General features: G+C 35.1%; 1 protein-coding gene across 3 annotated transcripts; it reads right to left on the bottom strand.

Moving 5' to 3' along the window:
* Nucleotides 1–1366: 1366 nt before the first annotated feature.
* KRT222 (keratin 222) lies at nucleotides 1367–10622 on the bottom strand. Of its 3 annotated transcripts, none has more exons than XM_066263664.1 (6): nucleotides 10467–10622; nucleotides 7070–7198; nucleotides 5949–6169; nucleotides 4182–4255; nucleotides 3861–3996; nucleotides 1367–3440 (listed from the first exon to the last, which is right to left on the bottom strand). In XM_066263664.1, the coding sequence occupies exons 1-6, from the start codon at nucleotides 10560–10562 to the stop codon at nucleotides 3212–3214; spliced, it is 885 nt and encodes a 294-aa protein (XP_066119761.1). In that variant the 5' UTR covers nucleotides 10563–10622; the 3' UTR covers nucleotides 1367–3211. The 3 variants fall into 3 exon arrangements, with proteins under 3 accessions (XP_066119761.1, XP_066119762.1, XP_066119763.1); XM_066263665.1 differs by having other exon boundaries at nucleotides 3861–3963; XM_066263666.1 differs by having other exon boundaries at nucleotides 10385–10565.
* Between the last annotated feature and the right edge of the window lie 1632 nt (nucleotides 10623–12254).

Below are 12254 nucleotides of genomic sequence, written 5' to 3'. Positions count from 1 at the left end.
ATGAACCTTTAAAACTACACATTTTTATGTGCCCCCCCCCATAGAGCATTAGTAGTTTAACAGATTTTCAAAGAAGTCTGTGACTCAAAAGATTTTGAACCAACCACTGAGACATACAGTTTGTCTATAATATGTTCTAATGAAGCTTTTTCAAATGATTTTTATATTAAAAGTAGGGTAAGGGAGGACAGACTTGACCTGAGCCAAATAGCTTATAAAAGTCTGGTTATAGGCAACATGATGAAACAGACTAATTTTTTCAGCTCTTTCTTTGAAAGCGGGAGAAATTACGGGGATTCAGTTTCTATTACTAGATAGTTGTGAAATACTGAAGGCCAGCAAATTTTCAGGACAGTGATTCACAATGTTTTATAGACATGGACAAAGTATGGTTTGCTTTTTTTAAAATTAAAATTTATTTTTATTTTTAAAGATTTTATTTATTGATTTTACAGAGAGGAGTAGAGGGGAGTGAGAAGTATCAACTCTTAGTTGCTTCACTTTAGTTGTTCACTGGTTGCTTGTTGTATGCGGCTTGACCTGGCCAGCCCAGGGTTTTGAATCAATGACCTCAGCATTCCAGGTCGACACTTTATCCACTGCGTCACCACAGGCCAGACAAAGTATGGTTTGTTTTTATAACCTCCTGAGTTGCCTTCAAAATATTTTGAGGATTTGGAATGTGAGCTTTGATACACGGTGTGGAAAAGGATGAAAGTTTGAAAACAGGATGGCCTTGCATAATCTGTGTTATGATCTATCATTCATAGACCTTACTTGAGGGTACATGGGGGCAGGAGTCAGCAAATTGTAGCACACCAGACTCCACTGCCTCCTGTCCTTGAAGTTTTATTAGAACAGCCAAGTCTGTTTGTTTACATACTATTTATAACTGCTTTCAGCTACAAGGGCAGAGTAGCATAGTTGCTACATGGATGGTGCGGTCCAAAGTTACCCTACTATGGTTTGGGGTCTAAGTGCATGAGGGAAATTGAAAACGCTTGTAGTGATTTGCACACAAACCTTATTTCAAAATGTTTTTGTTTTTTTGTAGTATGTTCATGAACATTGGCAATCTGTGTATACATGCTGGTGATAACTTGTAAACACAGAACTAATTCTCCTGTATGCCCTGACTGGGAATAGAACCTGGGACATCCACATGTGGGGCCAACACTATACCACTGAGCCAATTGGCCAGGGCCAAATACACCATTCTTAATATTTCTTTTGTTTAAAAAGTACAAAAAAATTCTCTCCCCTCCACCATGATTAAAGTTTTCTTCATTCCCCAAGTGAACTAATCATATTAGAACAATTAAACACAACACAATGTCTCAAACTCAAATACAGTGTAGCTTTACAATTCATGTTTCAATTTTTTTTATTGTAGTGGTATCATTTACTTTGGTAAATTCATATCCCAATTTAAAATGCCCCAAAGTAAATAAAACTTTGTTATAAATTCAAGTACTGTATTTTAAAACGAACATGTTACACACAATAGCTGCATAGTGGAATTACTATTATAAGCAGTTACATTCATGATGCCCAGTACTAAGTTTTTACACTGCATATCAATTACACTAGTTATATTGCCTTATGATGACTGTTGCTTGGTACAGTAACTAGTACAATAGCTCATATGATTGCATTTTCAAAGCTTTAATGAAGTTAGTAGCATTTAAGTAATATTTGAATTAAAACATTTTTACGTATAGGATGTATTTTAGGTTATACACTTATGCAATAAGCAGTTAACATGCTGTTGTATCGTTGACAACAAAATCATCCTTTTCACTAAATAGACTAAGCCAGGCTAAAAAAATAGAACGCAATTGAAAGAAAAAAATTTATATCCCTGTATTATATTAAAGATTATTTAACATAATCTTCTGGTTAAAATATACACTTTTTCTTTTTTTGGTTGAAATAAAGGAGAGACAGAGAGAGACAGATTTTGATTGAAAAGGCTGTACTAAAATGCTAATATATTATAGCCCTTGGACAATACTTTAGCTGGGAAAAAAGTATGGTGCGTGGCACTCAACATTTTTTTCTGTTTAGAAAAAAACTAATAGCCTATAAATTTCTAATGTTTAAAACAGGTATTTATTATTTAATGTCATAAAATAAATATACCTATATTAAACAAATCCAGTTGTTTAAAAAACTCTGCAACAATACTTGACTTATTCACAAATATATTTTCTATCCATATTTATACTGGTTTGAACAGTTTAAAAATGTAAATCCTGCAAATACTCTTAGATAACAATTCTGTTATCTTAATTCACATAAATGATTACAGGAAATATTTAAAAGACTTTACATAGTATTTTACCTAATACTCACATCAAGTACTCCAATTAATCACATTTAACTTTACTGATGGAAAAGCTGAGATGGTGAGAGGTTGTAAAACTGTTCTAGAAACTGTAGTAATCAGCTTTCATATTTTGTTTGTGTGGCTGGCCTCTTTTTTTTTGTGGTAGAGGACAATCTTTTAAGTTCTTTGAATAAAGTTGTTTGAATAAAGTAACTCTTTTGGATATCAGATAATGACTACAAAATGCTTTCAGATGAAGATTAATTTCATTTAATTGAATTAGAATTGGGTTATGTACTATTGTTTGCTCAAAACTGCTCATGGAAAGTAACTCGGTTATTTTTCTAAGTGTGCAAGTGATTGTCTCAAAAGGAAATATTTTGTTTGAGTAGCAGTCCTCTTGAAAAGTTTATAATCGTTTTCTTTATCAATTAGAAAAGTCTTTTTAGATATAACCAGTCATAGAATAGTGATGAAGAACGGTCTGATTCTTAACATAATATAATCATATTAGATAAACTATTTCCATTTCCTTAGAGTTTCAGCCATTGAGTGAAATTTCAAAGACTTAACTAAGCCTAATGCTTACAGTCTCTGATAAAATTTCAAAGGAACAAAAAATACTATTTGGAGAAAAAATAAAATAGAAACCATACTGAGTTTCTGATTTTATTTTTAAGCTTTCCCTTTCCACAAAATACATCCACAGTTGGATTCAGAGAAGTTTTGTCCCTTGTCATTTATTTTTTTCCTAAAGAGAATCACAAATCGATCATAACATTCATTCTTAATAACTTACATTTGGGACAGAAGAGGGTCAGCATGGCCCACCTTGGCCGATCCTAATGTCATTTTTAAACCAAATCAAATACTGTCTTTGGATTAATTAGCTGCTGATGGAGGTTTGATAGAGGGAATACTACATGATCTCCTCATGATAAGCCTGACTTCTATATCTGGTAGGTTATCCTGTTTAGTCTGTAAGCACCCTTCATCAGTGGCTGCTAAATGAAGATCAAATCGAAGAGAAACAGATTTTTTCCTTAATCGAGGGTTATCTTTAAAGAAGGAACCTTCCCATTCTTTAATAACTTCATCCACTTTCTCTGTCCTGAAATGATAAAATAAACCTTTCTATATTAAGTATGGATATATTAAAAAATATGTAATATGTATTACATATGAAAAAGAAATAAAGAAGTTTGAGTGATTTATAATTTACATTTACATTTTAAGTTTTAATTTACAATTTACCTCATGGAATTTATAACTGATATACTTAAAATATCCTATGATTATAATTTAAAGGAATTCTGTGGAAAGCTCATGATTTGGTATGTTTTTAGAGAAATGGTGAATTAAGGATTGAGCCTTCCTTCATCTGAGCTTTTATTTATGCGTCAGATTAAAAATTAGAGCATATTAAAATTATGTTTGGAAACATTCAAACAAAGATTACTGAGATAATTCAAGTGAAGTTCATTTCTTTGTGTGTTTATTATTATTTCTCAGTCAAAATGCTTTTACTTACTGAATAGTGCCATGAGCTTCCGTGCTCTCCTTCACGATATTCCCATTGAATATTGCCTGTTTGGCCACTGTTTCCACTTTCTCATTCTCATACTTCTGTGGGACTTTCGTTGAAAAAGATATCTCATTTATAATGGCTGTGAAAATTTTATTCATGAAACATGAAATTACAACATGGAAGTGCTAACCACAGTCAATTTATATATCAAAATTTATTTAAATATTGCTTACTTTTGCTATGTTAGAGTGATTTATTTATTTGTAATCCCTACAAATGGTTCTTTACTTTTCATAAGTTAGTTTACTTATATCAGAAACTCACCTGAAGGTAAAACAAAACCAACTCTACTTGTAGTTTTTTGTTCTTTTTTCCCTCCTTGGATACAACCATAATATCTGAAATTGGAAAGAATTATATATTATAGGCTCAACCATGTATCAACAGATAATTGAAATAAATGCTCACCAATAAGAGAATGGATGAACTGTACTATATTTATACAATGGAAATACTATTTAGCAGTGAAAATAAATGAACTAAGTGTACACTGGATCTTTAGGGATAACTCTCCCAAGTTTAACATTGAGTGAAAAGAAAAAGTTTAAGTTGTAGATAATTTTATGAGGGTTAAAATAATATGCAAAACCATTTCACATAACACTGTTTTAGGCACTTTACAAACATTAATTCACTTAATCCTCACAGCAATTCTATGAGGTAGGTAATATTGTTCCCGTTTTATAGATGAGAGAACTAATGCACAGAGAGGTTTAGTAACTTGCCTGGCATCACTCAACTAATAAGGGGATTATCAATTTATATTTTTCAAAAATTTAGTGAATGTCAAGACTTTATAGGTCAAAGCAGTTTTATAGAGGACTTAGAATTCTGCAGTTTTATAGAGGACTTAGAATTCTGAAGCAAGCAAGAATAGTTTTCTTTTTAAAAGAAGTGGTATATATGCACAATGAAGTATGTATGACTCAGCCATTAAAAAAAAAAGAAGAATGAATTTTGCCATCTGCAACAACATGGATGGACCTAGAGGGTATTGTGTTGAGTGAAGTAAGCCAGACAAAGTCAAATGCCATTGTTTTATTTATATGTGGAATCTAAAAAACAAAATAAATGAACAAGCAGATCAGAAACAGACTCACAGATACAGAGAACATTTTGATGGTGGCCAGATGGGAGGGGATTTGAGGGGATGGGTGCAAAAGGTGAAGGGATTAAGAAGTACAGATTGGTAGTTACAGAATAGTCATGGGAATATAGTCAATAGTATTGTAATAGCTATGTATGGTGTCAGATGAGTACTAGATTTATCTGGGTGACCAATCATTTCATAAGTGAGATAAATGTCTAATCACTGGGTTGTACACCTGAAACTAATATAATATTGTATATTAACTGTACTTGAAAATTTCAGAGTTATTTAAAAAATAATGAAGTTTTCTTTTTATGGGGACATGGAAAATTGGAGGGTGTGTTGTGTTCAAAGCCATAGATCTTATAAGCAATTGCAGATTATGAAATTGTGTGATTTAAAGAGAATTCCTCTTTGATACCTTTGTTATCAGGACAGGTGGAAGTCTTCTAAATCACGTACTCTAAACAGCATTGCTTTCCATGGTTGTAATATTTTGGTGTTTGATGTGTGATGGGAGTGGGCCTTTGTGGGGGAGGGGGGATGTGGTAATAATAGTTTTCCAAACTTTCTTTGCAGGTGAGCCACACAGGGCAATGACTAATTTTAAGAGGTTTACGCAGCAAGGAAAGTGAGAAAGTTTAGAAAGGTTACTTTTGTATCGCCTGGGAATCATTTACATTTTGTTCTAGGCTTGATATACTCCATGTTGTAGCTAAGGTCCCTGACTTTGGCTATTTTGTCTATAATTTGTGGAGGCTAGAAAAAGTTCTTGTCATATTCTTTGTAAGGCGTATGAATCCTATTTTATTGTAGTTACTCAGTGAGCATACCATGGCAGTGATGGTTTTTTTAGATTAAATTTATCTGATTACATCAACAATGATGTAAGTGGCTCTGCATTTCTGGCCACTTGCCACGAACTATATGGGATTAAGTACCTGATTTCCTCCTTTTCTAGGAGGCGGCGGTAAGTTGCTATTTCTTGTTCTAGCCTCATCTTCGTGTTGAGAAGCATCTCATGCTCTTGAAGCTGCTTTTCAATGCCACGTCTTACTTCCTGTAGCTCTTTTTCTAGCCCTTCAATCACGGCCTCCAGGTCTTGTAGCTGCATCTGGTAATGTTGCTCACTGGCGTGCAGGGAGTTTTCAAGGCCCCTTTCCTGTTTTATACAGATCTTCATGAGTGAATCAGTGAAAGAAATGTGTTTCTGAAATCTGATTTGCAATGTCTTCATTCTATTGTGTTCTTTCTTAAAAAGGTTGAATAATTCTACATCACTTAAGCAGGAGGTGTTTCTTTACAGCTTTCTGTATGACCCAAATGTCAAAAGTACATAATTAAAAAATATATATGACTAGAAAGCTTACTATTTCAAAGAAATCCTGTGATAATTCTAATTCTTATGCCCCCTCCAATGTCTGCAGTGTGATTAACTTATCACTTACTTAATTAAAAATGTTTTTAAAAATTGATTTATAGAGAAAGACAGAGAGAGAGAGAGAGGATAGAACATTGATTTGTTGTTCCACTTACTTATGCATTCGTTGGTTGATTCTTGTATGTGCCCTGACCAGGGACCGAACTTGCAACCTTGGCATGTCAGGACAATGCTCTAACCAACTGAGCTACCAGGCTAGGGCTCTTATTTAATTTTTTTAGGTATTGAAAATATATATAGAATATAAAATAACCAAAGCAGACTGCTTATAAAAGGTATTTTAGGAAAGTGTTTAAATATTTTTCTATTAGACATCTCAATAGTATGGATAAGAGACTCCCCCACTGTGGTGACTTTGGATAATGACACAAGCTCTAATCCCCCACTCCCACAATTAGAGCACTCCAGGGCAATAAGCAAGGATCACTTCATTTTTATAGGCGGGATGTAGACCTTGAGTTGAATAGGTAACAGCCATGGCCAGGAAGGAGGGAGGGGTTAGTTCAGCTAGGACCAGGGATAGAATTCCCTGGCCTTGATTTCTCACTTCCAGTGAGGTAATGGGTTATTTTTTCCCCCTTTCTTAATCAAGTAACATCTGGGGATGAAGCGCCTTCTCACCACAGCATGGAGAGTCTCAATTTCCACTTGCAGGTGATGCCACTGGCGTCGGGCTTCCTTGAGTTCTGCTTGAGCTGCCTTTAAAGCCTCTTCATCTTTGTGCATTTTCTTGCTTATATCTTCTTCCAGCTAGAAGAGAGCCAACAACAACAATAACAGAAAAAGAGAGCACTCTTAAAAATGAGACATTTAAGAGCAATTATAAAAAATAGCATAGGAATCGAATCGTTCTTTTTTTCTCTTTAAATTGTCAGATTACAAATGCATGTTTTAGTGCTTAGTTACCAATGAATTAAATATGTGAGCAAGTCAGCTGCACTCTCAGCCTCGGTTTTCTCAGATGTAAAACGAACCTCAAAAGGCTCTTCCTACCACGGCAGTCCATGCAATGCAGAAAAATACACCAATTTAATGAAAATTAACTGTTTACAGGACCTCGGTTTAAGACCTCTGATTCTTAACTTCCCATTATTTATGGCTTTAAAAAGGAAAGATTGAAATTAGCTACTATTTCCCCCATATTTTATTATAAAAGCAGATGAACAGCTATATATCCTAATTAATCAATTATTGGACTGAGTACACAGACAGGGAGTAAATATTGCTGGAAAGTATATTATGAATAATTTAGAGAATTAAGGCATTAGAGATTCTAAAATAGATTTCTGTGTTAAGCTAACCCACTGTTTTATCTTTTTCAATATAATCTTTTTAGAAGGTATGTTAATTTTAGGTATCTGGGGTAGTAGTAGCAAAACTGACTTCTTCAAAATTTGTTTTCTAAATGTCTTCATATTAAATAACAAATGGATTGTTTCATAGTTAACTTTAAATATTCTTATGCTGATGTTGAAATTAAGTGAAGGTATCTTTTGACAGAATTCTCAACATTTGGCCCTAAGAGCAACATATGAAATTGGTTATAGTATATATTTGAAGCAAAAATTACAACCTTTTTATATTCTTATAAAAATGCATTTTAAAATAAAATCATATGATGATACAACAGGTTTTTTTGAGGGTTTTTTTTTTTTTTTAAGAAACACTGCAGTAAATGAAAGTCTATGGATAAAGTTTAGGGCAAGGTATAGAGAACAACATTCATATGTTCCTTTTGGTTTGTTGTACTTAGTGTTGTTGCCAAAAGCACGCAGTAAGTAACACATATCAGAGCAAATAAGAAAGACAATGTTGAGCATTTAGGAAATAAGAGTGTGTAAAAATGATGGTATTACTGGTGTTCTGGATTTTGGAATTGGCAGCGAGGCTTGTGCGGTAGCTAGATTCTGAAGATGGCCTGCAATGAACCACACTTCCCAAAATTCACGTCTTTATGTGGTGGCCTTCCACACTGAATCCTGGCTGACCCATCTCTTGTTTTACCCCATAGAACTGGCAGAAGTGTCAGTTCTAGGCCTAAGCCTTAACAAATCCTGACAACTTCTACTTCTAGGCCTTGAGAGCCATAGACCGACAAGTAAGTAGTCTGAATACTCTGTTAGATCATGTAGAGAGGCCAGATGGAGGGAGACCCTGAGGCTACATGGAGAGAGAGAGAAGCAGGCCCAGTTGTCTCAGTTGACTAAGCCTTTCAAAAATCCCATCAAGATGCCAGACACAAAATGAGCCACCTTGGATGACCCAGCCCACTTATGCCCCATGATGGTTGTAGTCCCAGCCAATGTCATGTGCAGCAGAAAAGTCACCCCCAGTGAACCTAGAATCATGAGAGGGAATACAATGTTTTTGTTTTTAATCTCAGTTTTGGGGTGGTTTGTTATGTAGCAATAAATAAGTAAAATAGTTTATGTTTCTTTGTTTTGTAATAAACAAGCTTTCGAATTTATTTCAGCTAACTTTCTAGATTCTTTGAAAACAATCCTTTAAAGTAGATATGTTAAAATAGAGTAAACAAAACTTACTGTACCCTTGCGTTTTGGCTAAAATTGATGCATCTCAGCATTGTTACTTGTAAACTAAATAACTTTCATTTTTCCTATTAAAAAATAAAATGTTTATTTGGTTTCTAATTTTAGAAATTGTCTTTAAAAATGAATTGTCGGGGGAGGAAGGAGAGGAAGGAGGTGGGGGAGGGGAGGGGCACAAAGAAAACCAGATAGAAGGTGATGGAAGACAATTTGACTTTGGGTGATGGGTATGCAACATAATCAAATGTCAAAATAACTTGGAGATGTTTTCTCTGAGCCTATGTACTCTGATTGATCTATGTCACCTCATTAAAATTAATAATAAAAAAGTTACAAAAAATTTTAATTATCATTATTTCCCCCCCTCTTGTGGTAAAAGGTGAGTGAATGATTCCAATAGTTAAATATCCCAGTGACTTTGCTTAATCTAGGATACTGATCATTCTTGATGCAGACTGACACTGTTACCCAGAGGTAAAATTTACCATGTTGTTAAAATGAATTGTTAAATAGAGTAAAATCCTATGATTTCCCACAAAAAACTTTCCCCTTTTGCTGATGTTCTTAACTTGTTTATACAGGGGTGCTTGGAATAGAACTTGAACTCAGATATGGTAGGTAAACTAAAGCAAAATACCCTGAACTTTCGAATCTTTGTTTCTAAAATATTTGTATCTTTGTTTAGAGATTTGAGACTGTAATGAATTACTAAAGGTGATCGTCACTTTTAAACAAAGTAAGTCTATAAAATTAGGATTTAGCCCTTATTTAACTTGGCTCTTTTTTTAAAACTTAAATACTACATGCCTATTATTGGAAATAAACCTTATAATCTTATAGCACGAAAGCAAAACTCTACAATCTAAGTGGAGAGTTTATCAATTTGGGGAATGTTGATTGTCCTAATTTATATCAGAATTGTTCTGAATGCCATGTTCACATGCCTAAATGATTTCTATTTATAACAATCTGGTATAAAACTGAACTCATTAAAAAGGTTTGAAAATATTTTACTTATTTTTTTCTATCAAGTGTGCAAACTAATAAGTCTTACTATAAATCTTGTTATTTTTAAGATGTTATTTAAGTGATCTCTATCAATAACTTCGTAACCTCTTTGAAGGGTATTTGAAATGCTTCCTCCTTGGTGGATGTCTAAAAGAGGTTCGGAGAGTCAAATGCATCCATTTTATTGTACGTTGATCCATGTTTTGTTAATGATAGTTACCTCTAAATTTATGTAAAAATTAAAGGCATCAATTCACATTTATTTCATGTTCATATAATGGTCTCATCACAGCATTTCCCCCTGTAATCCCAACCACATTGCAGTCAAACCTAAATTCTTTCCCCAGAAATATGCTGCATTGAAAAGGAAATACTGTACCTCAGAGAGGCCGGGACAGGAATTGGATAGACAGGGATTGTCTCCTTATCCTGGAAGGTGCCTGTCTGTATGAAATCATTACCTGGATCCTTGTTGAGAGCACGGTCTCTATCTGATTTCTGGTGAGGAGCTTTTCATAGTTTGCCCTGATCTCATTGAGTAGCTGGGACAGCTCCATTCTTTTCCCATCCTCCACCTTGGCTAACTGAACCTTATCGATAGGATGAGTCGCTGCTGCAGCGCTGCTCTGTCTGCTTCCGAGCCCAGAGCCTTGTGGAGCCTTAAAGACGCAGAGCTCCTTTTTCAGAAGCCCCGGAAATTCCTGTGTTTCTAATCAATTATGCAAATATTTGTTAAAGCCTTTTCTCTGGTTGTCGGGAGACTAGAAGTTTCAGGCCCTCCATAAAGGAACAACAACAGCAACAAAAACAAAACATCCTATTTCTGAATTGCTTCTCTTCTCTGCAAAACAGCACTTTTGGGAAATAAAAAGGTAATTTATCTCGTGCAAAGGAAATGAGACATAATACTAAAAAAATTATATTTTGTTTTCCCAAGATATTTCATGGCAACAAATCTGGACCCAAAACATGATAGCTGAACTTTTCTTTTACAGTTTTTCTCATCATTTGAATTCTTTACACAAATGCTGCGGTAGATCATTAAGCTATATTATAAGTTGTGGCTAGTCTGATAGTTATTGGAAGAAGCTGCCATCAGATTCAGTTGATAACTGTCATTAGCCACAGGACTGATTGATTGTATTTCTTTCAAATGCACACTGTGTGGCTCATGGTGGGCGGCTGGCCTGACAGCAGGTTTGAGGCACTGAGCTGAATTCCTGAATGCACATGGCAGCTGAAGCCATAGCTAGAGATAAGTGCTAACAGCTACAAGAGCTGAGAATGAATGTTTCCCATGTTTTAACAAGGTTGAAAAAAATACAACCAGATGGTCCCTGTGCAGGGTGTATTCACTGAGGTAAGATTTATCATGGGGTTCCTTCTTCATTATATAGTTCCTGACAACTCATCCTTGTAAACATTACATTTGTGCAGCTCTTGGAACTTTTAAAAAGCACCTTTACATCCATCATTCCATGCAATCTTCACATCCCTGTCATTTTGTAACCAGTAAAGATGACAAGCCTGAAGCAGAAGGGGTTAAAGTGTCTTGCCCAATGTCATATGGTGATGTAATGACATTGTTGTGACTGGAACTTTGATTGTTTGGTTCTGTTCCATGTATTGCCTCTTCTGTCTCTGCATTCTCCCTCTCCCCACCTAAATTTCCTGTTTAATCTGTCCAGTTAGTTGCTTCATGTCACTGAAATATTTTTGAGAATAGACCTATCGTTATTTGTAGAGTGGCTTGGCTGAAATTGTGTCCAGAGAATAGGTTAGGAAATAATTAGTCCTTGGCTCTAGTGCTCACAGGACCTTTGAATGTTCATCATGCTCTCTTAATTTCTGAATTAACTCATTGTTGGCCAGCCCAGTCTGGGCTGGGTATTCCCACAGTCCCCTCCAAACAAAGCCAGCCATTCACAGCCCCCACTGAGAGGAGGTTTCAGATCATTCCTGTACTGTTTAACCTGACCCACACCTGACTCAACTCCCCTGCCCTACCAGTCACAAGGATTGGTCTAGAATGGATGCTTGACTGAAGGACTGAGGTCAGAGACCTTCTGATGTAGTTAGTCTGATACAAAAGCTGACTTGAGGGTGCCATTTATGATTACGCCAAACTGATCCACTTTCTTGGTAATTGCAATGGAGATATATTGCAAAAGAGAAGCAGGCACTTGATAATGGTAGGAGAAGGAAAACAGTAAAGAATTACACTCTTGTTACTTTAGGGAGCTCCTGCT

This window comes from Saccopteryx bilineata, chromosome 2 (assembly GCF_036850765.1).
Source record: "Saccopteryx bilineata isolate mSacBil1 chromosome 2, mSacBil1_pri_phased_curated, whole genome shotgun sequence".
NCBI lineage: Eukaryota > Metazoa > Chordata > Mammalia > Chiroptera > Emballonuridae > Saccopteryx > Saccopteryx bilineata.
This window is presented reverse-complemented; position numbering and strand designations above follow the sequence as displayed.

Excerpts from the sequence above, each read along its gene's own strand:
- KRT222 (XM_066263664.1), bottom strand. The coding sequence starts at position 10,562 with ATGGAGCTGTCCCAGCTACTCAATGAGATCAGGGCAAACTATGAAAAG. Across the intron at positions 3,997-4,181 it reads TGGTTTTGTTTTACCTTCAG|CCATTATAAATGAGATATCT; the intron begins GTGAGTTTCTGA and ends AAATTTTCACAG. Across the intron at positions 3,441-3,860 it reads GAAGCTCATGGCACTATTCA|GACAGAGAAAGTGGATGAAG; the intron begins GTAAGTAAAAGC and ends TTATCATTTCAG.